This window comes from Sapajus apella, unplaced genomic scaffold (genome assembly GCF_009761245.1).
Source record: "Sapajus apella isolate SASKATOON/1434 unplaced genomic scaffold, GSC_monkey_1.0 scaffold71, whole genome shotgun sequence".
Classification (NCBI taxonomy): Eukaryota; Metazoa; Chordata; class Mammalia; order Primates; family Cebidae; genus Sapajus; species Sapajus apella.
The window spans coordinates 2353396-2378117 of NW_022437011.1; the positions used below are offsets into that span (position 1 = coordinate 2353396).

At 42.8% G+C, this 24722-nt stretch overlaps 2 protein-coding genes across 4 annotated transcripts in view; both read right to left on the reverse strand.

Moving 5' to 3' along the window:
• Window positions 1-2230: 2230 nt before the first annotated feature.
• Window positions 2231-11405, reverse strand: GRPEL2 (GrpE like 2, mitochondrial). Its single transcript, XM_032250274.1, has 4 exons — window positions 10611-11405; window positions 8120-8273; window positions 6954-7035; window positions 2231-5762 (listed from the first exon to the last, which is right to left on the reverse strand). Exons 1-4 carry the CDS (start codon window positions 10685-10687, stop codon window positions 5398-5400), a joined length of 678 nt encoding a protein of 225 aa, XP_032106165.1. The 5' UTR covers window positions 10688-11405; the 3' UTR covers window positions 2231-5397.
• A 3362-nt stretch (window positions 11406-14767) lies between these two features.
• The window catches only part of AFAP1L1 (actin filament associated protein 1 like 1), a 69734-nt gene continuing 59779 nt past the window's right edge, over window positions 14768-24722 (reverse strand). For all 3 annotated transcript variants that reach the window (XM_032250272.1, XM_032250271.1, XM_032250273.1), the window contains 3 exons: window positions 23943-24121; window positions 20978-21106; window positions 14768-16564 (listed from right to left, as the gene is read on the reverse strand). In XM_032250272.1, the coding sequence (XP_032106163.1) occupies window positions 16541-16564; window positions 20978-21106; window positions 23943-24121 (332 nt within the window). In that variant the 3' untranslated portion in view covers window positions 14768-16540. The remainder of the gene's footprint in view (window positions 16565-20977; window positions 21107-23942; window positions 24122-24722) is intronic.

Here is a 24722-nt window from a genome sequence, read left to right on the forward strand (position 1 = left end):
AACAAAACAAAACAAAAACAAAAACCTGAAGGGATTCAGAGAATGGTGGAAGAGCTTATAGCTGGGGTTCTAAGTCAGCACTGAGACTTAATTTACTTGGGCCAAACTGGATTACTACTAGTAAACTGGTAGTTGAATAGTCATGCATTTGTCATAATCTTAAAATTTTCTTTTGGCAATGTGTCAGGATGCAACACCTTTTAAGTTCATTTCCAGGTGGGAGGTGGGCAGGCCGGTGGAGGTGGTCCAGGCACAGAGGCAGTACAGTGCCCCTGGGGCTGGGAAGCCTGTGCTGTTCAGAGTGGCCTCTCTGGGGTGACCAGAAAACCAGGATGAAGGCTGACTTGCCTCCCAGATCTTTCTGGATGACAGCAGCTCCCCCAAAAAGATTCCACATACTCCCTTAAACAGTTTTTAAAACAAGCATTCATTGACCATTGTGTGCCAAGTTCTCTTATGTACTGATGAACTGATTGTCATTTTTTGTTGGGTAAATCATGTTAGTGTTCAAATTCATCTTCTTGACTATACTTTGCTTGTAATTTTAGGGTCCTTTGTAATTCTTGAATTTAGAGCTGTTTTCTTCTGTTAGGAAGCCCTTCTAACCCTACCAGCCCATTGACAGAGTGTGTGCTTATCATCATTGCGAGAGAAATTCAAAAGAGCTGATAAGGGAAAAAGCAAGTAGGCACAATTCTTGTGGCAGAGTGCCAGACTGGGAATGCAGTGGGGTGGCTATCATTTCATCTGCTGTTGTGTAAGAAACCATTAAAAATTTAGTGGCTTAAAGTAACATTTATTTTGCTCACACTGCACCTTAGGCAGGACTAAGATCAGCTCATCTGTTCCATGTGGTATCATTTGGAGCTGCTCCACTGGGTATGGGAAGATCCACCTTCAAGATGGCTTACTGGCTGGCAAGATAATGCTGGCTCAGCTGAAAGCTCAACCAGGGCCCTCAGTTCCATTCCATAGGCTACCCCAGCTTGCTCTTGGCATGATGGTAAGGTTCCAAGGGTAAGCATCCCAAGACAGGAAGTGGGGGATACCAGCTTTTTAAGATTTGCATCCAGAAAATGGCAGTGTTAATTCCACTGTATTCTATTGGTCAAGCAATCACAAAGCTCCAAGGAGACTCAAGAATGGACATAGGCCCTAATCCTCAGTAAAGGTGTCAAGGAATTCTGGAGCCATTTTAAAACCACCACAGTGAACTTGAGAGCATGGACAACATCTGAGTGGATAGGAATAATATACTGATTAAGTAGCACTGGGAATATGGGAAAAATGGTTTATGGAGCTACAGTATACCGATAGGATTGGAAAGATAATGAAAATGCAAGACCAAATCCCAGGAAAGGCTGGCCCAGCAGAGGGCCATTCAGCCATGAGTCTAGGTATATGGAAGCTAGCTGAGGAGCAGAGGTAAAGACAAGGCCAGGCAGTCAGAAGGTAGGATGAACATGTGGAAGCTGAAGGTCAGAACAAGGCCAAGTGTCTGTAATCTGGTGAGAATAGTCAGTAATCCGGCAGAAATAGGACCAGATGCAGTGGCTCATGCCTGTGATGCCAGTACTTTGGGAGGCAGAGGCAGGTGGATCACCTGAGGTCAGGAGTTTGAGACCAGCCTGGCCAATGTGGTGAGACCCCCATCTTCACTAAATAGGAATTCCGATTTAAGAAATACATAGGCGGCCGGGCGCGGTGGCTCAAGCCTGTAATCCCAGCACTTTGGGAGGCCGAGGCGGGTGGATCACGAGGTCAAGAGATCGAGACCATCCTGGTCAACATGGTGAAACCCCGTCTCTACTAAAAATACAAAAAATCAGCTGGGCATGGTGGCGTGTGCCTGTAATCCCAGCTATTCAGGAGGCTGAGGCAGGAGAATTGCCTGAACCCAGGAGGCGGAGGTTGCGGTGAGCCGAGATCGTGCCATTGCACTCCAGCCTGGGTAACAAGAGCGAAACTCCGTCTCAAAAAAAAAAAAAAAAAAAAAAAAAAAGAAATACATAGGAATCAGAAAGAGGCAAGTCAAGGAGTAAGAAAACAGACAAGACTTCAACACTGAGGCAGGGTGTGGAAAGCCTACACTGCATCCACTTGGCTGTGCTGCTGTGAGATCTTGGTATACCTTTCCAGAGCATCAACGAGGCAGGTCAGCAGTCATGAAGTACCCGTAACGTTCCATGTACAATATGAATAGGCAGACAAAGACTCTAAACACCTGAGCTGCGGTTATTTCAATTCAGGTTTTATTAAAGTTGTTTCTGAATATTTTTCTCAGTGATCCTTGTTCTGATGAATATTACATTTCATCTTTAGTTTTGCTCATCTGATTTTGCTTTAGTGTTTTAAGAATCTTTATTCATTTATCAAATCCTTTGCCATGAATGAGAGCACCAAATAACATATCAATACCCAACCGCCTGATTCCTTTTTAGCAGTAAGAAGTCAGTAAAAGATTTGTACAATCCAAGTACGAAAACACCAAGATCCCACTTTCAAGTGAGAGTAAGCCAAAGCTTCCGTAGTATCATCTGCAAGCCAATGTCTTTTCACTATACCATTAAGGTGAATATAAGAGCACTGAAACAATTTTCTTGTTGTTTCTAATAATTTGGGTTTTGTGTGGTGTGGCTAATTTTTAAAAAACAGAAGGTGGAAGGAAAATAAGTCAGTGAAAGATTAGCTTACAAGCTTTTTCAACTCATCATTAACCAGTCTTCCCTTTTCCCTAGACTTCAGACAGCCATAAAAAGGCAGGAAAAACAATGTGCATAATAAAAAAATAAAATAAATATCCTAGAGCCTACTGTAGTAGGCATTTAACACATTCCACATAATTTTCACAATGTTGTGAAAGAATTAAGTTCAAGCCTATGCTCTATTATGCTGCTTTGGCAACCCGAGGTCCTTCAACTTGAGATTCTTACTATTATAGCTTCATCTTCTAATTCTAAATTTACACTTTTAAGTCTGCAAAGCTACTGAATAATAGAAAAACCTAAAGTCATTCTCAATTTACTTGCCAAAATGGGAGGTGTAAAAAGTATTAGAAAATTCTTCTAGCTTGGGCAATATAGCGAGGCCCTGCCTGTTAAAAAGAAACAAACAACCCCCTTATGCCCCCCCCGCAAAAAACGTAGCCAGACATGGTGGTGTGCTTGCCTGTAGTTCTGGCTACTTGGTAGGCTGAGGTGGGAGGATCGCTTGAGCCCGGAAGGTAGAGACATCTCTTTAGGTAATCATAACATTCCATGCCTAAAATTATTGTTAATTCTAATTAATGTTAATTCTAACTAGTAATGATAGCTAGCAATAAAAAAAAACACAGAGAGCAATTATAATCAGCTCATTTTCTTATTGTCACCATCTGTCAATCTCATAGAAATGAAGGCAAAAAAAGACAACTTCCTATTGTGAATCTTGATTGTTCCTTAAATTTACAATATACATTTAGTGGAATGCCAAAAGATGTTCTGGTTTTCAAAGCTTACCACCAATCTTTTGATTACATTTTAAAAGTGCATATTTACTTGTTTTTTTAAGTGTCTAAATCTGATGAAGATGGTAGGGCCCACAAAGAGATGGCTTTATTGATATGCTTGTATGCTGTCTTATAGTTATCCACAATGTGTAAGAGGACAACTTTTTACCACTCCACTGAATGAAGTCATAGAGTTCCAGTGGAAACGGATTTTATGAGTAATAACTTAAACCTAAACCTATACAATCTGGATATCCAACATCTGACTGTCTGCTGGGGACTTATTTGCATGCCCAATGACTGACATTAATATCTAGTTGTTCTTTATTCATATTCTCACTGAACTTTAGTCAATAATCTAGAGATTATTTTCCTTGGGTTCAGTCCTAAAAAGACTAGATTTTCATACTTCAGAAGCAGAAAGGATGAGATTCGATCATTAAGTCCTCTTCCAACATTAAAATAATCCATAATCGACTGCCTTCCTAAAGTCTGACTGATGTATCATTCATCCATTAAGTCATTTATTGGGCAAATCTTTTACAAAACACCAGCTATAAGATTTGAAAAAAAAACAAACAAACAAACAAACCCCACATAGGCCCATTAACTCTAGGAGGTTAAAATATAAAAAGTGAGCTAGGTGTTTACACAAATGTGACCTAACAGATACAAAAAATAGGAAATAAAGCTTGTCAGTATAACAGAGGTAGTGATTTGTGAGTACCAACTTAAAACAAAACAAAAACAACTTCGTGGACGCAGTGGTGAACGCCTGTAGTCCTAGCTACTTGGCAGGCTGAGGCAGGATTGCTTGAGCCTAGGAGCTGGAGGTCAGCCTGGACAACACAGGAAAAAAAATTGCTAAGAGGAGAGAATACTTAAGTGTTCTTATCACCAAAAATAACATACAGCAGGAGGAAACAAAAAAAAATTTCCGCATAACTACTAATAAATAAGAAATCATGGGAACCTAACACTTTTGTCCTGATCATCACCACTTCCCATCATCTAATAAAGGATTATAAGGCAACATTTACAAAGGGGCAGAGAAGTAAGGGCTGGTGGAACGAGAAATTCTAGATAAATTACCTAAATAGAGCCATGTGGGTCATTAGCTGTTAGTGCTGCCTCAATCTGCCTGAAACGATTATATGACAGGGAGACTGAAAATAATTTGAAGATAACTCATAGTAAAGACAGCACAAGGCTTTTTGGCCATTCTTGCTTGAAAGGGTCCTGGGTATCTCAAATTTCCTGATGCTCCTTGTCTTCCAAGTCTCACCTAGACCTTTAGCCCCTGCAAATGGGGAGGAGAAAGGGGTGGGTATGGGATAATGATGTGAGCATAAAGCCTATTTAGTTGGGATTACAAGGACAAAAGATGGCTAAAAGGAAAAAAAAAAAACCCAAAAAAAAACCAAAAGGTAAAGTCCTGAAAATCTGTATGTATAAAAATCAACACAAATGATATAAATTTATACAACTAAGAGGCTTTATCCCCTAAGTACCCAAATGTTGAACCAATCCCTACTGTATCCTTTATCCACAAAATACAAGATACTATACAATTCCTGTCATAGGGACCACTAGGAAGGAACATGTAGTTGAAAACATATAGTGAAAAGGACTTTGGATTCAAATTCATCAGAGTACCAATTTTCCTAAACATGTTTTGATAAAGGCCATGGGAACACTTGTCACACTGTTCAAATGCCCAATGGTAAGACTTCTGATGAGACCAAACAGGTCATATTAAATCAATAGAATATCTTAGAAATAAAGCCAATATGACTAAATCCAAAACATATCACATGAAGTACCTCATGTACAATACAAACCTAGTTTAATAAATAAAAGAAACATAGGTGACTGCACTCTGGGAGAACATCCAGTTCCTGATGGCCTCTTCACAGTCTTCTCTGAGACTCCACTGCCACTTCCACCCGGGCAAGTCTAATGGTGCGGCCATGAAGTTTGTAACCATCTTGTCTTACTAATGCCACGGTGCCAGGCTGCACCCCAACGCCAGCTGGCACATGACAGATGAGTTCATGCTGATGGGGGTCATATTTGTCACCAATGGGTGTTAGTTTCTCCAGGCCATGCTTGGCAAACACACTTTTCAGCTTTGCTTCTAAAAGCGACAACCCTCGGAAAACCTTCTCCAGAGTGAGCTTCTGGTCCCCTGGCTCTGATTCTTCAGAGATGCACTCTGTAGTCTTCTCCAAAATGTCGGCCACTTCCACCAAGTCCTTACAGAAACTCTGGATTCCTGCAGAGAAGCCAGACATTTTAACTGTTTGTGAGGAAATCACTCTGTCCTTGGGCATAGAGTTTGGGTAAGGCGTAGATAGACGGCTAGTATGCTGAGCAGTCTAGCAAGTGGAAAGGTTGCCACACAGGACTCAGAGATCATCACTGATTACCACCCCAACCCAACCAACAAATCAGTGTCTCTCTCAGAAGGCAAATATGACTAGGAACCTGACTTGGAAATGGAAAAGATAGAATCCAAGAACTAGGTAAGACTATACACAGCAGGCTTAAACCTGTCCTTTAAAAACAACTATTTTTATGTATCATGAATTTCTGTTGCTATTTGCTTGTCTTATGTACATTTTGAAAATTCCTGCCTGTTCCAGTTGTGCTAAGGCATTACATTCTCAACAGGGACAAGACATTGATTATTTCATGAGAAGGAAAGTAACAATAAAAAAAGAAAGTCAACGACACTATGCTAAGGGGTGTCAAGAATGGTTTATTCTTGAGGACTGGTTAAATAGGAGCATGAAAGTAAGATACAGCCATAGATGAGGTAAGTTGGCTATGAAGTTGCTGCAGATGGATCACAAAACTTGTCTGACTTTTTTAAGAGTCATATGAACTGTTTCAAGATAAAAGTAAATTCAGCTGTTGAGAAATCCCATTACTCTCAATTCTAAAACTTTATTTTTCTTACAGAAATGAGGGCAAGAAATATCATCATTAGAGATGTCTATGACACAATAACAAAGCTCCAGTGGGGGGCTGGTGAGAGGCAAGGACTTTGTTAATCTGACTTTAATCCAGGGACAGGCTTAAGGGCCTGTGTCAAAACAGGTAGCTACCTTAAAATCAAAGACATTTTTTTCTTTCTTTTTGAGACTGAGTCTCACTCTGTTGACCAGGCTGGAGTGTAGGGGCATGATTCTGGCTCACAGCAACCTCTGCCTCCTGGGTTCAAGAGATTCTCATGCCTTAGCTTCCAGAGTAGCTGGGATTACAGGCGCCCACCACCATGCCCAGCTAATGTTTGTATTTTCAGTAGAGACTGGGGGGGGGGGTGTTACCATGTTGGCTGGACGGGTCTTGAATCCTGATCTCATGTGATCGGACAGCCTCAGCCTCTCAAAGTGCTAGGATTATAGGCATAAGCCACCACACCCGGCCAAAGATATTTTTTATTGTAAAATAAATCTCTCACCAAATATCTTGGCATCTTCCACACATCTCTGGGTTTGCCTCCTTATGTTTTCACAATCAGCTACAGCTCTCTGGTATCTCACCTGAACATCAAAAGCAAAATCAAAAGGATGAGAAAACAAATGCCTATTGGTGGAAGAGAATGTTTTTGCTTACTTTACAAATTTCACCCTTCTGATAGGTTTTTATAAAACAAACTAGGAGTTACAGAAATCTTAAATCAGCTACTCCAAACCCCTAGTCAAAGCAGAAACCTACTCTTCAGCAGCACTGCTAGGTAGTCATTTAGCCTGCTAGTTAAAACTCCTAATAGTCTTTAAGCTCATTATCTTGAGAAAAAGCTTCCTTTTTCACATTCAGCCAACACTGCCAACCTCGAACTTCCTTTCATTGACTTGAACTTAGGATAACTGAGAATAAGTTTTAAAAGTATGCCATCTAGGTGGGCATGGTGGCTCATGCCTATAATCCCAGCACTTTTGGAGGCCGAGATGGGTGGATCACCTGAAGTCAGGAGTTCAACATCAGCATGGCCAACATGGTTGAAGCCCCGTCTCTAATAAAAATATAAAAATTAGCTGGGCATGGTGGCAGGTGCCTATAAGTCTAGCTACTTGGGAGGTTGAGGCAGAAGAATCACTTGAACCCGGATGGCAGAGGCTGCGGTGAGCTGAGACGGCGCCATTGTACTCCAGCCTGGGTGACAAGAGTGAAGCTATGTCTCATTAAAAAAAAAGTATGTCACCTATTTGGAGGCAGTTATTTTACCCTCTTTAGTCCTTTTTTCTCATTCTTATTACAATTCTTGGTTCTTTCAATTACTGTCATAAGGTATGCTTTCCAGCCTCCTTACCTTTTTAGGTGATTTTGCTTTGGAATTCCTCTGGTTTATCTATCTCCCTTTAAGTGTGCCTAATGTCAGATATCTAAGTGCTGTGACATAACAGGAAACTGAAAAGAGATGACTATCTTTAGCCAGTGGTGTTCTTGAACTACTACAGTTTTTTTTTCTGCCTAGTATACCTAGCAAGGAAGTGGAGGAGGGATGAGGGATAGCACATAAAGAGCCAATTAGAGAAAACTTATTTTAAAAATTGACATAAAAAACTTTATGTGGATATTTAAACTAGAGAGAGGATATGAAGAACAAATAGAAAATCAACTCACCGTTAAATCCTGGACCTCCTTCTCCAGTTTAACAGCTTTTATCCTTAAGGCTCGTTCAGCAAGAGAGGGCCCAAGCTCATCAGGAGGGTCCTCAGAACGGCAGTCCTCACCAGCAGTTCTCTGGATGGCAGTGCTGAATAGAAGTGGCCATCCCCTAAAACAGGAAGGAGGTGGCACATAATTAAGAAATGCCATCATAAGCCAAAATTACAACCAAGTTTAGAGACCAGAGATCTTTCCAGATTGAATCTCTGGAGAAAGTGTTTTCAGTTATAGTAACAAATGAACACTTAATGAAGTCCTTACTATGCACCAGACACTATCATCTTTTCTTCTCACAGCAATATGTGAGATAAACCCTACCATCATCCCTATTTTACAGATAAAAAAATGATGCTGAGAGGCTTAAGGCATGATGACCTGCTCAAGATCACATAGTTGGTATTCTGCTGGGTCAGGACACTGAGCAACAAGCAGCAGAAATAGCCAGAACTAGGTATACAAAAGTCAGCACAAGGAAACCAAATGCTAATACCCAGAACCAGAGGAGCATTACCAGAAGTGTACATTCAAAAAGTCATATAGTTCTGGTTCAACCTTCCATCTTACAAATGGGGTAAATTAAGTCCAGTAAAGGGACCTTATCAAACTGGAGTTAGGCTTAGAATTCTAAGCCTTCTTCACTACAAGCTCTAAGGCTTTTAGGAGAGCCTGTGCTGAGAAAGAAATTCCCACCTATATATAAGATCAAGTCAATGAAATACAACACTATATATTACTGTTAGTGAACTACAGACATAGGTGAAAACAGGTCTTTGCATTCAACTCATTATGTAATCTAGAATTTTGTACACTTAAACTGTTTGAGTTCACACAGAAAGAAATTTGGACTAGGGGCTAGTTTACAGCAAATCTTGGACTGTGGCAGTCCTGACCTCTAGGTCAAGGAAGTTTCCATTGTACCTCTTGGATCTTCGTAATTTGACTTTAAGTAAAATTTGTCATGAAAATCACTCTGAGTACAAGAGTTCTTTAAAACCATTTATATGGACTGGCATATATTGTAGAGTGGTCCTTGAGGAGACAGCTAACAAAGGCTTAAAGGGGCTAAAGGAGTTGGCTTTAAAAAAGGGAAGAACGTCCCAGGCAGAGCAAACAGCAAGTTTAAAGGTGTAGGCAAGAGGACTTTTATCGCCTTGACTTTCCAAGCCAGTCTTAAATTCAATTATTATAATCTGGTGTGTGATTTTATAGACAGTTCCACATTCTGGGGTCAGAAAATATGGTCACGGTGGATCTGGGGCTAATTACACACAGTGAAACACCTCCTTCTCCCTAAAAAAACATAGTTATCCAATTGAAAAATCAGGTCAAAACAGTCTCAGGGCCAGTTCAAAGGGAAAATAGCCAAAACTCAGACCAAGAAGTAGGAGGTGGCAGTTGTGGCCAATCTCAATTCCTACTGCTTCAGAACTGGAATACGGAGACAGCTTATCAAAAGGAACCATTTTTCTTCTGATCATTTCCTTACATCACCAACAAGCTGCCAAAAAGAGTTGAGAACGGAAAACAAAAACCAAGTCCCGAAATCCTGAATGCAGCCTCTCACTCAGGTGCTAGGGGGTAGGATGTTGGGTCAGGTGTGTTAAGATAAATAGGATTACATATATAGTTAAGCACATTTACCAGATTCTCCCGTAGCTTACTTTACTATTCAGAGGTCCAACCCTACCTCCTACTCAACCATTTTTATTCTCTTTCCCAGGAGGAAACAGTGTGGGCAATAGACCTTGAGAAAATTAATCAACATGTCTCATTAAATAACAGCGCCGATTCTAATGCCCTGACTGGTTTCCAGCTTGGGTTCCATCACTTCCCAAATATTTAAGTTTGGAAAAGTTACTCAACTTTTCTTTTCTAAACCTCAGTTTCCTCAATTATTAAAAGGGGAATAATAAAAAAGACCATCCATAGTTCCGCAGTCGGCCTCGAAAGCGACCAATAAAAGCTGCCGATGGATAAAGGCAGCAAATGGAACTTGTCTCCCGAAGGCTGATGCAATGGCCGTTTCGAGAAACCAAGTTCAGCGGCCTTCTTTTAATGACAGGTACAACAGTGCCCGGGTAACGCAGAAAGGACTGGCCTAAGTTCCCACGGAGTGAGGGGAGAGAACCCAAATTTACCCACAGGTACCACAGACTGGGAGAAGAAGCTGTGAGAGAGGTACATCCCTCCCTTGGGGGCTTAGAGACTTCTCACCTTCCAGGCCATGCATGACCTCGGATCTCCCCACCTTCCTCGGCCTAGGACTGAGGCGCGCGGCTGGGTGCCTCAGTTTCCCCATCTGCAAAATGGGGCCGTAAGTGCATGGTCGTAAAGGGAGAAGCTTGGTCCCATCGCCTACGCTCAGATAACTCGCCCTCAATCACCCGGCTGGCTCGCTAGCCCCGCAGAGTCCTCACGCTCCCGACCCCTCGCGTGCAACGCTTACTTGCTTTCCCACGCGGCAGTCGAGGACAGTAGGCACTGCATCCGCAGCCGACCCGCCCACAGCGACCGCACGGCCATGTTCCCGATTTGGGCTGACGGAGACAGCGCACGCGCACTTGCTGCGAGTGAAGAGACGCTCCCGCTTAAAAACCAGCCTTTGCGGACGTTTCCTTCTAAGGGCTTCCGGACTAGAACGCTATACTTCCGGTTGCTCTGTGGCCCGCGCAGTTCCCCATCCGGTCGTCCGGAGTGAACGCGACACTTCCGGCTCTCCGTGTGTTCCGCTAGTAGGCTAGGTCGTAGTAGTTACTACAAAGGCTCCGTGTTGTTCGCACAGCAGATCATAGCTGTGCCCGCATGGAGCTTACTCGATATTATGAGTGATAAACAGGTACAAGCGGGATGTAAAGTCAGAGCGTGAGCGGTGTTTAAAGGTGAGGGGCAGGTGCTGCGGGAGCCTAGAATACAAATCTAGCCGTGTGGGAAGTTTTCCCAGAGGAAGGGGTATTTGAGCTGAGCTGAAGGAAGGGTTCAGGCAGAGGGAAATATCTGCAGAAAGCCTAGTAAAGAGAGAAGAGTATTGCACCTAAGCGACTGAAATATACAGAGGCGGGAGGGAAACAGGACTAGTGGTTAGGCAGGGCTAGATCTACGTGAGCGGTTTAAAACATTGCAGCCTGAACCATTGCCCATCACTCCTCCCAGACTTTTTCCTCTAATGCCCTTCTTATCGACTTGTTTTTTAAATGGTGTGTATTTTCTCATTCTTCTCACTAAAATATAAGCTCTTTTAAGGTAGAGATATTGTCTATTCATTCCCATTCATTGAGCAGTGCCCTAATGTAGGTGTTCAAAATTATTTTTGAGATAGAGTCTCACTCGGTCACCCAGGCTGGAGAGCAGTGGCAAGATCGCGGCGGCTCACTGGAACATCCACCTCCCAGGTTCAAGTGATGCCTCTGCCTCAGCCTCCTAACTAGGATTACAGGCGCCCACCACCACGCCTGGCTATTTTGTACTTTTTGTAGCGACGGTGTTTCACCATGTTGGTCAGGCTGGCATTGAATTCCTGACCTCAGGTGATCCGCCAGCCTCAGCCCTCCAAAGTGCTGGGATTGCAGGCATGAGCCACTGCCCCCAGCCTTAATTTTTTTTTTCCTGAATGCAATTTAGTCTGATTCTGATTGCAATGGAATGTGAAAATAAATAAAATGTAAAAGCTGTTGGAACTTCCCAAATGCTTTAAGCTTTGAGAGAGAGATGTGGCTGTGGTCTGAATCCATGTAGCATGTTTTGTAATTCTGCTTCTTAGAATTATAGCTTAATTCTCTTCCTCACTGTTCTTGTTCTATAATGACTAGGAAAGAGCAGAGACCAGATTTCTCCCCTCTCAATCACTGATGTTTGTAATAGATGGCGTCCTTTATTGTCCTGTACCTGAGACCAAATGGTGCCCTGAACAGGGACCCCAAGACAGTTACATCTTCAGGATGTAAAGTGAAATACACCTTTCTTGAAGGAAAAAGACCATCTTCACTACTCAGTTCATTGAAATTATGCATTAAGCTTTGCATAGAAAGATGTTGAAATTGTTAAACCTAACAGACTTCTACAGTTTGGAACACTGATTTTCATCCTGTATAAGACAGACACATTCTTCCATTCTGTGCTTCCTGGGCAGGCCATCCTCAACCTTTGTGCTTGAATGAACTCTCTTTAAATGAGATCCTGACCTTTTAAATTATTTTAGATTGACAGGGAACATGTGACAAATGCTGTGTTTAAAGAGTCACTTTGACTGCTGTGTGGAGCAGATTGCAAGGTGTAAGAAAAAAGGTAGGGAAGCCAGTGTGTGCCAGTAGCCCAGGGAAGACAGGGCTATGTTCTCTCCTGGGAGAACAGAGAGAGACCTTCCTAACCACTCTAAAGTAACTGTGTCCAGCATCCTTTTTGTGTCTAAGTATTTTATTTCTTTTGCTTCCTTGTTAAAGATTATTCCCCCAACTAGAATGTGAGCTTCCTGAGGTATCTGTCTTACCACTGATTTCTGATATCTGGTATAGTAGATACTCAATAAATATTTGTTGCATGACTTAAGTTGGGTCATATCAGTGAAGATAGGAAGATATGGATGAATTTGAGAGATTTAGGATGAAAAGCTGACAGACTTGCGAGGATGGATTGGTGATTGGGGTCCATGGCACTTGGAGTTGTCAGCTTAGTTACTGGATAGTCTCTAAAAAAATTTTTTTTAAGGGAATGAGAAGTGTTCCTTGAGTACTCTGAATCTTGTCATAACATGGGTTATGCGTTTATTGTACTGTAGTTATTTGGGTCAGATTTTCTTTTCTGTGTGTCTGTGAGTTCCATGAGGACTGAGCTGGAGTATTTTCATCTTTTTATCTAATCCGATGCCCAACTCAAATGTGTCATGACCAATAACTTATATTTTCTTTTTGGCCTTATGAAAAAGGTGACATGGCCGGGCGCGGTGGCTCAAGCCTGTAATCCCAGCACTTTGGGAGGCCGAGGCGGGTGGATCACGAGGTCAAGAGATCGAGACCATCCTGGTCAACATGGTGAAACCCCGTCTCTACTAAAAATACAAAAAATTAGCTGGGCATGGTGGCACGTGCCTGTAATCCCAGGTACTCAGGAGGCTGAGGCAGGAGAATTGCCTGGACCCAGGAGACGGAGGTTGCGGTGAGCTGAGATCGCGCCATTACACTCCAGCCTGGGTAACAAGAGCAAAACTCCGTCTCAAAAAAAAAAAAAAAAAAGAAAAAGGTGACATGGTTTAGGGGGTATTATGGTTCTCTTTTACATATGAGAAAATTGAGGCTCAGAAAGCTTGGTAAACCTGTACAAGATCCTCGAATAAGGAGACAGTTACAGCAGAATTCTGACAGACTAGACACTTGGCAGTGTTGGGAAGGATGGAGCTTCAAGTCTACCTTAGACCTGTGGCTCACACTTTGGAAAAACACAACCAAACAAGGCTTTTTTTTTTTTTGAGATCGAGTCTTGCTGTTGCTCAGGCTGGAGTGCAGTGGTACAGTCTTGGCTGATTGCAACCTCCACCTCCCGGGTTCAAGAGATTTTCCTGCCTCAGTCTCCTGAGTAGCTGGGATTACAGGCATGTGCCACCATGCCCAACTAATCTTTGTATTTTTGGTAGACATGGGGTTTTGCCATGTTGGCCAGGCTGGTCTTGAACTCCTACCTCAAGTGATCCACCCACTTTAGCCATCCAAAATGCTGGGGTTGCAGGTGTGAGCCACTGTACCTAGCCTTTTTTTTTTTTTTTTTTGAGGCATTTTAACAACCAAGAACAAGAATTGGCATCTGTGCGTTAGCCATTTTGCTTACATTTCTCCTAGCTGCCCAACATTCACCAGGTTGCTGCTTGCATCCATGCATTCACTCATCTATTTATTAAGTGCTAGTGTACTTCTGAATGTTGCAGTACAGGGGGAGGGAGATATATGGATGACAGAGAGCTTTAAGAGTAAGGGTTCTAGGGTCAGACTTCTTATATTCATGTAATGGTTCCACCACTTCCTATGTGAGCTTGGGCAAATTACGTATCTGGGCTTCCATTTCCTGAACTGTGAAAACTAGGATAATATAACTTATCTCAGGGTTTTAGTGAAGACTAAAGGGCTAGTGCCTGGAAGAGTAGTGAGTTAGCACCAGGACTGGCCATGTAATTTAGAGGGCAAAAGCAAAAGCAGAACCCCGTGTTTAAATATTATTAAGATGGCAATAATAGAGCATTAAACTAAGCACAGGGCCCTTTTAAGCATGGGGTCCTGTGTGACTGTACAGGTTGCATGCCTGTGAAGCTGGCCATGGCTGACACAGTGCCTGACACATGGTGAGTGCTTGATAAATGTTAAATATTAATTCCCCACAGCCACTCTGAGAGGACACAGTTGGAGTGTTGGGTGACATTCCAGGATCCACATTAAAAAAAAAAAAAACACTGAAAATCCAGAGTATGTGAGCCCCTTTCACTGTGAAAACACAGGTGGAATTTGGATGAAAACTCTCAGTTATATATTGGTTACCTTTTAGCTTTTGGTGGCTGTAATTATCATGTAAAAGTGATTTCTTCTTCAGTGGAAAGAACACAGGCTTGTGAGTCAGACATTTCTCATATAGCTAATAATAAGAGCCACATTTTTTTTTTTTTTTTTAATAGATGGGGTCTTGCTATTTGCTTAGGCTGGAGTGCAGTGGTGATTCACAGGGATGATCATAGTGCACTACAGTCTCAAACTCCTGGGCTCAAGTGGTCCCCCTGCCGCAGCCTCCTAAGTAGCTGGGACTACAAGCGTGTACCACGATGCCTGGCTAGTGAGAGCCACTATTGACAAAACATTTCCTATTTCTCAGACACTCTGCAAGATGCCTACTATGTATTGTCTTATTAAATCTTCCCAAAAATCTTGGGAGGAAAGTACAATTGTTAACTCCATTTCACAGATAAGAGAAACAAGAATCAGAGCAGTCAAGTGACTTTCCCAAGATCTCCCAGCTGGTTATCAGAGGCAGGGCTCAAACCTAGCCCTATGTGGATCTGGACTTATAAACCCTAAGTCCTATGCTTTGCCACTAATTAGTGAGTGATCACTGGGTTAGGTTATTTTTCCTGCTGTGGTCTCCAGCTACTTCAGTGGATGATAAAGTTTGGGTGAGGCTAAAGTCTGTAAAACCTTAAGTGGGTTAAAATATGTAAACTCTACAGCAAAGTGTCCAAGTTTATTCTGAGATTTTCCTTCTTTCTTCTTGAGCTAAGCTCTGGCTTTTAAGACGTGGTTATATCTTTTTTGGAAGGAAATGTGTTAAAGACAGACCCAGAAAGTACCTAGAGTGTTGAGACAGTAGTGAGTAGCACAGTAAGGAGACTGCCCAGGACTTGAGGTCCATAGTCCGCTTATAAAAGTATCAAGTGTTTGTAAAAGGTTTAGCACCCATGTAAGAGAAATAAGCCATTATCCTCTGAATTTCTCTTGGTTTTACTTAATATATAGAAGGGCAGACTGGTGGGCCTCTGAGTGCAAGATGAGGACTTCATTAGAATAAAGACACATTACCTCTTGGATTTCTAACCCATAGCTCCAAGAGCCTTAGCATCATAGAAGTTAGGTAAGGGACTTGATTGACTGAAAGACCCTACCGTACAACATCCTGTGGACATTAGAGCTATGTGCTCCTGTTAGTGAGTATCACTGTGAGCTTAAAATATGTCAGCTGCTCCATTTTTCATTCCTTTTGTGTATTCAGAGCTCTGATTTTAAAACACTCAAATCTGAAAGATTCTAGTAGCTGCACTCTGTCTAAAGCAAATGAGGAATGACTGTAGAATTTGCATGTCCTCTATAGCTTTTGTTCACATGTATGCAGGCAGGGATAATGTTATTGATTGTTCAGCCTCTTTGCCTTGCCCAGGGGTTGTCAGTAATGCCCAATATGAATCCAGTTGTCACAAGTGTGATCGGATGATCAGGTCTTGTCTCTTTCACTGCACCACCAATGCTTGAGTGCTGCCTCCCTTTGCCTTAAGGACTGGGAGTATGATGCTGTGAATGGGATGGAAGGGGTTATTCACGTGTGCTTTCATTTCTTCTTCAGAAGGGAAGGCAAAGACATCTACAAAACCTTTATGCTGTGCAGACATCTGTCTCCCTCCATCCTCATTTCCACCCTTTTAAAGTCATAGGATGCTCTCAATTTCCCTCTTCCCTTCTACTTCTTCCCTCCCCATGTCCCCTAAAATCATGCAGACAATAAAGGCTGGTTTTTTGGGTGCCCTGGAGAATGAGGGCTACTTCCTAGTCTTCTCTTGGTGTCTCCTTGTGAAAAAAGCATTTCTTCCTCAGGTGGACAAGCTGATATTTCCTTTGGAATGTAATCCTTATCTTCTTCCTAGGTCTTCTTCATTTCCCATTCCTGAAGCACAGAAAGATAAGACAATTCAATTTGTTGAATGGTCTAGTGTGTGAGATGGATAAAGACCTTGCATGGCACCTAGTTACATGAAGATCTCCACTGTCCAGGTTGCATTGGGTTCTAGCCCCCTCTCTGTCTTTCTGTGGCCCTCAGTAAGTCACTTCTCCATGCTGGTCTTTCTTGTCCCTTCATCCATGCTCAAAGTAGTTGCCTGAATGGTCTTTAAAAAATGTAATTCATATTCAAAACTCTTTGCTCAAAACCTTCCATCATGTCACAACAAGATTCATTATGTTAGAACAAGTTCTGTGGTTCCTCAGTGGCCTGTAAGGCCTTAGATAACAAGCTGGTAAATGATAGTTTGTGGGCCAAGTCTGGCCTATTGCCTGTTCTCGTATCATCCATCAGCTAAGAATGATTTTCTTATTTCTAAATGTTTGAAAAAAAATCAAAAGAAGATGACTATCTCATGACACATGAAAATTATATGAAATTCAAATTTTACTGTCTGTAAATTAAGTTTTATTGAGACACAGCCCTTTTCATCATCATTTATGTATTGTTGATGGCTATTTTCATGCCACAATGGCAGGGTTGAGAGGTTATGGAACAGATCATATGGTTCAGAAAGCCTAAAATATTTACTCTCTAGCCCTTTACAGAATAAGTTTGCTGACCACTGGTCTAGATGATCTGGCCCCTCACTGGTTACTTCTCTGATCTCAACTCCTAGTGCTCACCCTTTGTTCCCTTCACTGGAATCATCTAGATCTTCTTGATGTTCCTCAAATATATCAAGCTTTTTCTCACTTCAGGGACTTGACACTTGCTCTTCTCTCTGCCTGGCTCATCCTTCCCTCAGCCCCATGCATGAGTCTGTACCTCACACTCCATTCAGGTCTCTGCTTATGTGTTACCTTCTCTAAAAGGTCTTTGCTATCACTGTGCTTAAACCCCTTTAGAAGGTTCATCTTCTCTGGCATCACATTCTTTATTTAGGTGTGGTATTTAAAGTCTTGTCTTCCCAACTCTATGTGACCAGGGACATTTTTGGGTTCCCTGTTAGGTAACTAGAAACTAGAATAAGACTGGCATATGGTAGGTCTTCAATAAATATTTGAATGACTGACTAACTGTTGGAAAGAATAAAGTCTCTTCCCTCTCAGGCTCTGAAAGTCAATTCCAACTTGAGGATGCAGCTCCAACCTAGACATAGAGCCATGCTTTTTATTTTATTTGTTTTTTGAGACAGGGTGTCACTTAGTGTCATCTAGGCTGGAGTGCATTCTAGGTCTCACTGCAACCTCACCCCTCCCCCTGGGCTTAAGTGATCCTCCCACCTCAGCCTCCAGAGTAGCTGGGACTACAGGCATGTGCCATCACACCCGGCTAATTATTTTGTATTTTTGTAGACCACAAGGTTTCACCATGTTGCCCAGGCTGATCTTGAATTCCTGGGCTCAGGCGATCCTCCCACCTTGGTCTCCCAAAGTGCTAGGATTACAGGTGTGAGCCACTGTGCCTGGCCAAGCCATGCATTTTTTTTTTTTTTTTTGAGACGGAGTTTCACTCATGTTACCCAGGCTGGAGTGCAATGGCGCGATCTCGGCTCACCGCAACCTCCGTCTCCTGGGTTCAGGCAATTCTCCTGCCTCAGCCTCCTGAGTAGCTGGGACTACAGGCACACGCCACCATGCCCAGCTAATTTTTTGTATTTTTAGTAGAGACGGGGTTTCACCATGTTGACCAGGATGGTCTCGATCTCTTAACCTCGTGATCCACCCGCCTCGGCCTCCCAAAGTGCTGGGATTACAGGCTTGAGCCACCGCGCCCGGCATGCCATGCATTTTAAAAGTCTGTGCTGGTGTGATCTTAGACAAAATTTTGCCAATTCTTGAAGCAGTGTTGATATGAAGCTAATAAACAGCTGCTTTTTAAATGTATTCTAATATGATATGCAATTTCAGGCCATAAAATGATCAGGCGCTGCCTGCCTCAATAGGGAATTCCATGCTCACTCTCCCTCTCTGTGTTCCAGCTGCTCTGGCCTCCACCTGGCCATCAGGCACACTCGACAGCCTTTGGACCTGCTGTCTCTTGCTGGAAAGCTTCTGCTCTAGATCTTCTCATGATGGTCATTCTCATCATTTGGGTCACTGCTAGGAGAGGCCCTTTCTGACCACTATGTATATTGCTCCAACCTTGTCCCTAGTCTCTGTCCCTTTCCATATATCTATACATATTTTGTAGATGTATCACTTTCTGGAATTATCTTCTTATATTAACAGGGCGCTTATGTATTATTGGTCTCCTTTCACTGGCTTGGAAGTTCCTTGAAAATCAGACCTTGTCTGTCTTGTTCACTGGTTTATCTACCACTTAAACTTCAGTCTCCTCTGCTGTGAAATGGGGCTAAGAATGCCCACTTTACTTGCAAAGATGGAATGAAGGAACATGTTCAAAGTGTTTAGCAAAGTGCCAAGCATTTAGCAGGTGCTTAATATATGTTTCTTGAATGAATGGAGTTTTCCACTGCTTTAAACAGGATGTTCCCCTTTTTATTATTTTCCTAATTTTTAACTTTTATTGTTTGTTTTGATTTGACCTATTGTGAAATGATTATCACAGTCAACTTTAGTTAACACCTAGTTATCATTTGCGTGTGCGCGTGTGTGTGTGGTGAGAACATTTAAAAGCTACTTTTTAAAGCAAATTTTGAGTATATAATATGGTATTGTTAACTGTAGTCACAATACTGTATATTAAATCTCCAGAACTTAGTCATCTTAAAACTGAAACTTTGTATCCTCTGACCAACATCTCCCCAATTCCCCCAGCTCTCAGCCTCTAGCAACCACCATTCCATTTAATTTTAAATTAAATTTAAATTTAATTTAATTTTAATTTTAAATTAAAGAATTTTATATTTTCATATTTAAAAAAGAGATTGTTCCTTGAAAAGTCATCAGTTTCCACATTTCTTAGCTTAGGATTTCTTAGTTCAGGTCCTTCTATATCACTATCTTTCCAGTCTCATCTCCTACCAATTTTTCTTTTTCTTTTTTTAAAAATAAAGACAGGGTTTCACCATGTTGGTCAGGCTGGTCTTGAACTCCCGATCTCAGGTGATCCGCCCGCCTTGGCCTCAAAGTGCTTGGATTACAGGCATGAGCCACTGCATCTGGCCGTCTCCTACCAATTTTTCAAATATTCTGTGCTGCTGCCAAACAGGTCTAGTAAAGGCTTCCTAAGCATCTCTGATGTGCTAGGCCTTTGTTTTGCAGGTCCTGCTATGATTTGTCCCTTCCAAAACTGATGTTGAAATATAATCCCTAATGTGGCAATATTGGGAGGTGCAGCCTTTAAGAAGTGATTGGGTCATGACGGCTCTGTCTTCATGAATGGATTAATCCATTCATGAGTTAATGCATTAATGAGTTATCATGGGAGTGGGACTGGTGGCTTTATAAAAAGAGGGAGAGAGACCTGAGCTAACATGCTTAGCCCCCTCACCATGTGATGCCTTGGGCCACCTCCAGACTCTGAATAGAGTCCCCACCAGCAAGATGGTCCTCACCAGATGTGGCTCATCAACCTGAGACTTAGCCTCCCAAACTCTAAGAAATACATTGTTTCTTTATAAATTATCCAGGTTCAGGTATTCTGTTATAAGCAGCAAAAAAATGGACCAGGACAGGTCCACACTTTGTCTGCAATTCTGAAATCCAGAAGGGTGTGAAACCAAAATATTTCTCTACTGTTTTGGTACAGACTTATTTGGTGGCAGAACCTGACCTGACCTGATATGAGGCTGTTTATAATCTTTATTCACTCCATGTGCTATAAATATTCCTATGTCTTGTTGTAGAATTACTAACATGTTTGCATACATGATACCACCTGAGGACCTGTTGGGGTTTTCACCATATATTAGTGTAGGTACCATATTACCTTTATAAAATCCAAAAAGTTCTGAAACACAGCTGACCCCTAAGTCACACAGAAGGGACTGTGGACCAGCATTCTGGAGGGAGCCATGGACTTAGAATTGGAAGAGGTGGGTTTTCTTCCTTGCTTTTGCAATGATACCTTGCATGGCCCTGGGCAAGTCCCATCATCCTCGATTTTCAGTTATCTCATCTATGAAATGGGACCTGTCCTGTCTCAGAATGCACTGTAGGCTCAGAAACCAGACAATTAAGCTTGCTAGAAATATGTGTTAACAATGAGTGAATAGGTTCTGAATAAGATCTGAGGGTTACTGCCTCTGAGGAAGGTTCATGAGTTTTATTGCATAAATTTATTGGCAGTTCTCTTCCTTTCTCACTAGTTGATTTTTTTTGTTTTGGGTAAAGTTCCACAGAATGGGGGCTACCAGATCTCTGATTTTGATGAGCTGAACTATTGCTCTACCTTGGCTTTCTGTAGCACTCTTCCTTGGTTGGCGGCTACGATGGATGGGGTCCTCTTCCTCAGCTCAGAAACACAGTTGACAGGGAGAGATTGCTCTGGAATGCTGTTCGGCGGTTTATTTGCAGTTTCCTGTTGATGACAAGAAATAATTAGATAGGTGAGATCTGGTGATGGCTACCTACACCCAGCCTGCCTTCAAAAGCATGAGGATACTTTTTTATTTTTGAGACAGAGTTTCTTTGTCACCCGGGCTGGAGCACAGTGGTGTGAGCTTGGCTCACTGCAACCTCTGCCTCCTGGGTTCAAATGATTCTTATACCTCAGCCTCCCAAGTAGCTGGGATTATAGGTGTGTACCACCATGCCTGGCTAATTTTTGTATTTTTAGTAGAGACAGGGTTTCACCATGTTGGCCAGACTGGTCTCAAACTCCTGACCTCAGATGATCCAAACATCTCGGCATCCCAAAGTGCAGGGATTACAGGTGTGAGCCATGGTGCCCAGCTAATTTTTGTATTTTTAGTAGAGATGGGGTTTCACCAAGTTGTCTAGGCTGGTCTCAAACTCCTGAGCTCAAGCAATCCACCCACCTTGGCCTCCCAAAATGCTGGGATTACAGGTGTGAGCTAATGTGCCCGGTTGCATGAGGAACTTTAAAATAAAAGGCACCTGGCAAACATGACAGCATTGAACAAGGTGAGACGAGAAGATACTGTACTTGAGGACCTCAGATAATGATAATGACAACTAAAAGTACTGAACCTCACTGTGTACCAAGCATTGTATGAATTAGCTCCTTTAGCTTTTCAATAAGCCTGTGAAGTAGGTACTATTATTAGTCATTCCATTTTATAGGTGAGGAAATGGGGAAGGTCAAATTGCTGTGCAATGTCACATGGCTGGTGAGTGTGAGAACCAGGATTCCAATTCCATAGCCCTACTTTGTGTGTGTGTGTGTGTGAGACAGAGTCTTGATCTCTGTGCAAGTGGAGTGCAGTGGTGTGACCTCAGCTCACTGCAACCTCCATCTCCCAGGTTCAAGCGATTCTCATGCCTCAGCCACCTGAGTAGCTGGGACAGGCATGTGCCACCACGCCCAGTTAATTTTTGTATTTTTAATAGAGATGGGGTTTCACTATGTTGGCCAGGCTGGTTTAGAACTGCTGGCCTCAAGTGATCCACCCGTCTTAGCCTCCCAAAGTGCTGGGATTACAGGCATGAGTTACCATGCCTGGTCCCACAGCCTGACTCTTAACCTCTCTCCTGTATTCCTTCTCAGTTTTGAAATTACCTATACCCCCTACATTTTCCAGATAATTGCTTAGTGTTAATACCTTACTGGATGTAATTTTTTAAGGGTGACATCTTAACTGCTAAGCCTGCAAGGAATTTAGATAAGGCTCTTATCTCCAAAGAATGTCAAAAGGATTCAAAACAGAGGGAAAAGTGCTCTGGAATGGGAATATCAGGCCATGCTGGTGGGAGGAAGCAGCTGGGATGAATGAACCAGCCCTCTGTGACTCTGGGAAGTTGTTTATCCTTGGCTGTCATGTTTTTCATCTATACAATGAGGTTGGAAACACCCCATGGAAAGGAAGTATAGGGGTGTAAGACACAGCACTGGCTCAATCAGCTGTGGTGTGACCAGGAAGCGTGACCGGGGACAAAAATAATAATGACACATTGCCTCCCACCAGTCATACTTACCAGACAAGTTATTTCATCTCTTTGAGTCTCAATTTCGTCACCCCAAAGCAGGTAAAACATTTATTCATTTGGCAAATATTTCTTGTACTCCTACTATTTTTCTATAAAGGGCCAGGGATTTAATGATCAAATGGACGTAGTTCAATTCTTAACAAAAATACAATCTAGTGGAGAAGACAGACACTGGACAAGCAAGGACACAAACATATACACACACACGCATACACACAAATTGTGGTTAAGTGCTACAAGGAAGAAGAATAGAGGGAACTGTTGGTAATTTAGACCAACTAGGGTCAGTTTTGCTCTCCCAGGGGACATCTGGCAATTTCTGGAGATATTTTGGTTGTCATTGGAGGTTGGGGTGCTACTGGCAACCAGTAAGTAGAAGCTAGAGATGCTGCTTAACATGCTACTTGATATCCTTAGGTGGGACCTTAACATCCCTAACATCCTGCTGATGCATAGAACAGTCCCTTATAAAAAGGAATTACTGGTCCAAAATGGCAGTATGCTGAGGTTGAGAAACCCTGATGTAGATAAGGTCAGGGAAGTTCTCTCTGAGAAAGTCCCTTTGCAGGTGGGAGTATCTTCTCACAGAGTTGCTGGGAGCATTAGAGACAATGGATGCAGAGCCCTGAGGACAGGGCCTGGTACCCTGGAGATCCTAGGAGAGGGTATGTGAAACTGTTGTATTTTTTGTAGAGACAGGGTTTCGCCATGTTGCCCTGGAGGGCTCTGGAGCAGGGCTCTGGAGTTAGACTTCCTGGGTTTGGAATCCTGTCTTTCACTTCATTGAGTGACCTTTAGTAATTCATTCGACACCTCTGAACCTTAGTTTCCTTGTTTGTCAATAACCCCTATAATACTACCTCATAGGACTGCCATGAAGATTGTGTGAGATAATACAGGTTAAGATGCCTGTAGTAATGGATCACACATGTTTGTTATTCAACATATGGTGGCTACCATTATCATCAATAACCTCAAGGCCATTTCTAAGATCACCTTCAGGGTAAAAAGTCAAATGGTGGTGCTGCTGTGGAGACAAGAACAGGCCGGAAAACCAAGATAAATTGCTCCAAGAGTCCTCTTCCTAGCTGTGGTACCCATGGCATGCCCTTCGCCTCTTTGGACTTCATTTTCTTGTCTGTAAATAGGCATAAACCCTACCTCCAAAGAATGATCATGAAGGAGATCTGTAGAAAGTGAAGGGATATAGGAGCAGCTGCCCCTGGCATGGAAGGCCCTGGACTCACCACACTCTTGGGCTTGCTGCTCACGGAGAGCCCCAGGGCTGGCCCCCCAGCCAGGGACTGCTGCAAGCGCTCCTTCACAGCCACCAGCTTCAGCTCCAGGTCAATCCGGCGCTCCTCCTTTGCCCGACACTCAGCTTCCAGGGTGGCCACGGCTTCTTCCAGAGCCTTTAATTTTGCTCCTGAATCAAGAGACATTGAAAAGAAACAGCTGAACCTAACCTGAAGTGTCAGGGAATCTGGCAGGGCCTCAGGCCTTTGTCTGCCCCTCCTGGAGGGCCTTTCCAGCCCCCAGTCTTGGTAAAGAGATGGACTCTGGGCTTGGGGTTCCAGCTCCATGCTGGGTGATGTGGTCTTTATATGTTTGGTACCCATTTCATCATCTCCTGGAAATAGCACTCTGATTTTTCTCTGGGAAACCACCTTCCCCCTCTCATTCTGTCTCCTCTTCTTTTTTTTTTTGAGATGGATTTTTCACTCTGTCACCCAGGCTGGAGTACAGTGGTGTGACCTTGACTCACTGCAACCTCCACCTCCTGGGTTCAAGTGATCCTCCTGCCTCAGCCTCCCAAGTAGCTGGGACTACAGGCACATACCAGCACGCCCAGCTAATTTTTGTATTTTTAGTAGAGATGGGGTTTTACCATGTTGGCCAGGCTAGTCTCAAACTGCTGACCTCAAGTAATCCGCCAGCCTTGGCCTCCCAAAGGCTGGGATTATAGGCATGAGCCACCACACTTCCCCCTACCTCCCACCACCATTCTCTATAGTTTGGGTGGGCCT

Coding starts and splice junctions, on each gene's coding strand:
- GRPEL2 (XM_032250274.1), bottom strand. CDS start 10,687: ATGGCCGTGCGGTCGCTGTGGGCGGGTCGGCTGCGGATGCAGTGCCTA. Junction 8,274..10,610: donor ACTGCCGCGTGGGAAAGCAA/GTAAGCGTTGCA, acceptor TTCCTGTTTTAG/GGGATGGCCACTTCTATTCA. Junction 5,763..6,953: donor GGAAGATGCCAAGATATTTG/GTGAGAGATTTA, acceptor GCTTCTCTGCAG/GAATCCAGAGTTTCTGTAAG.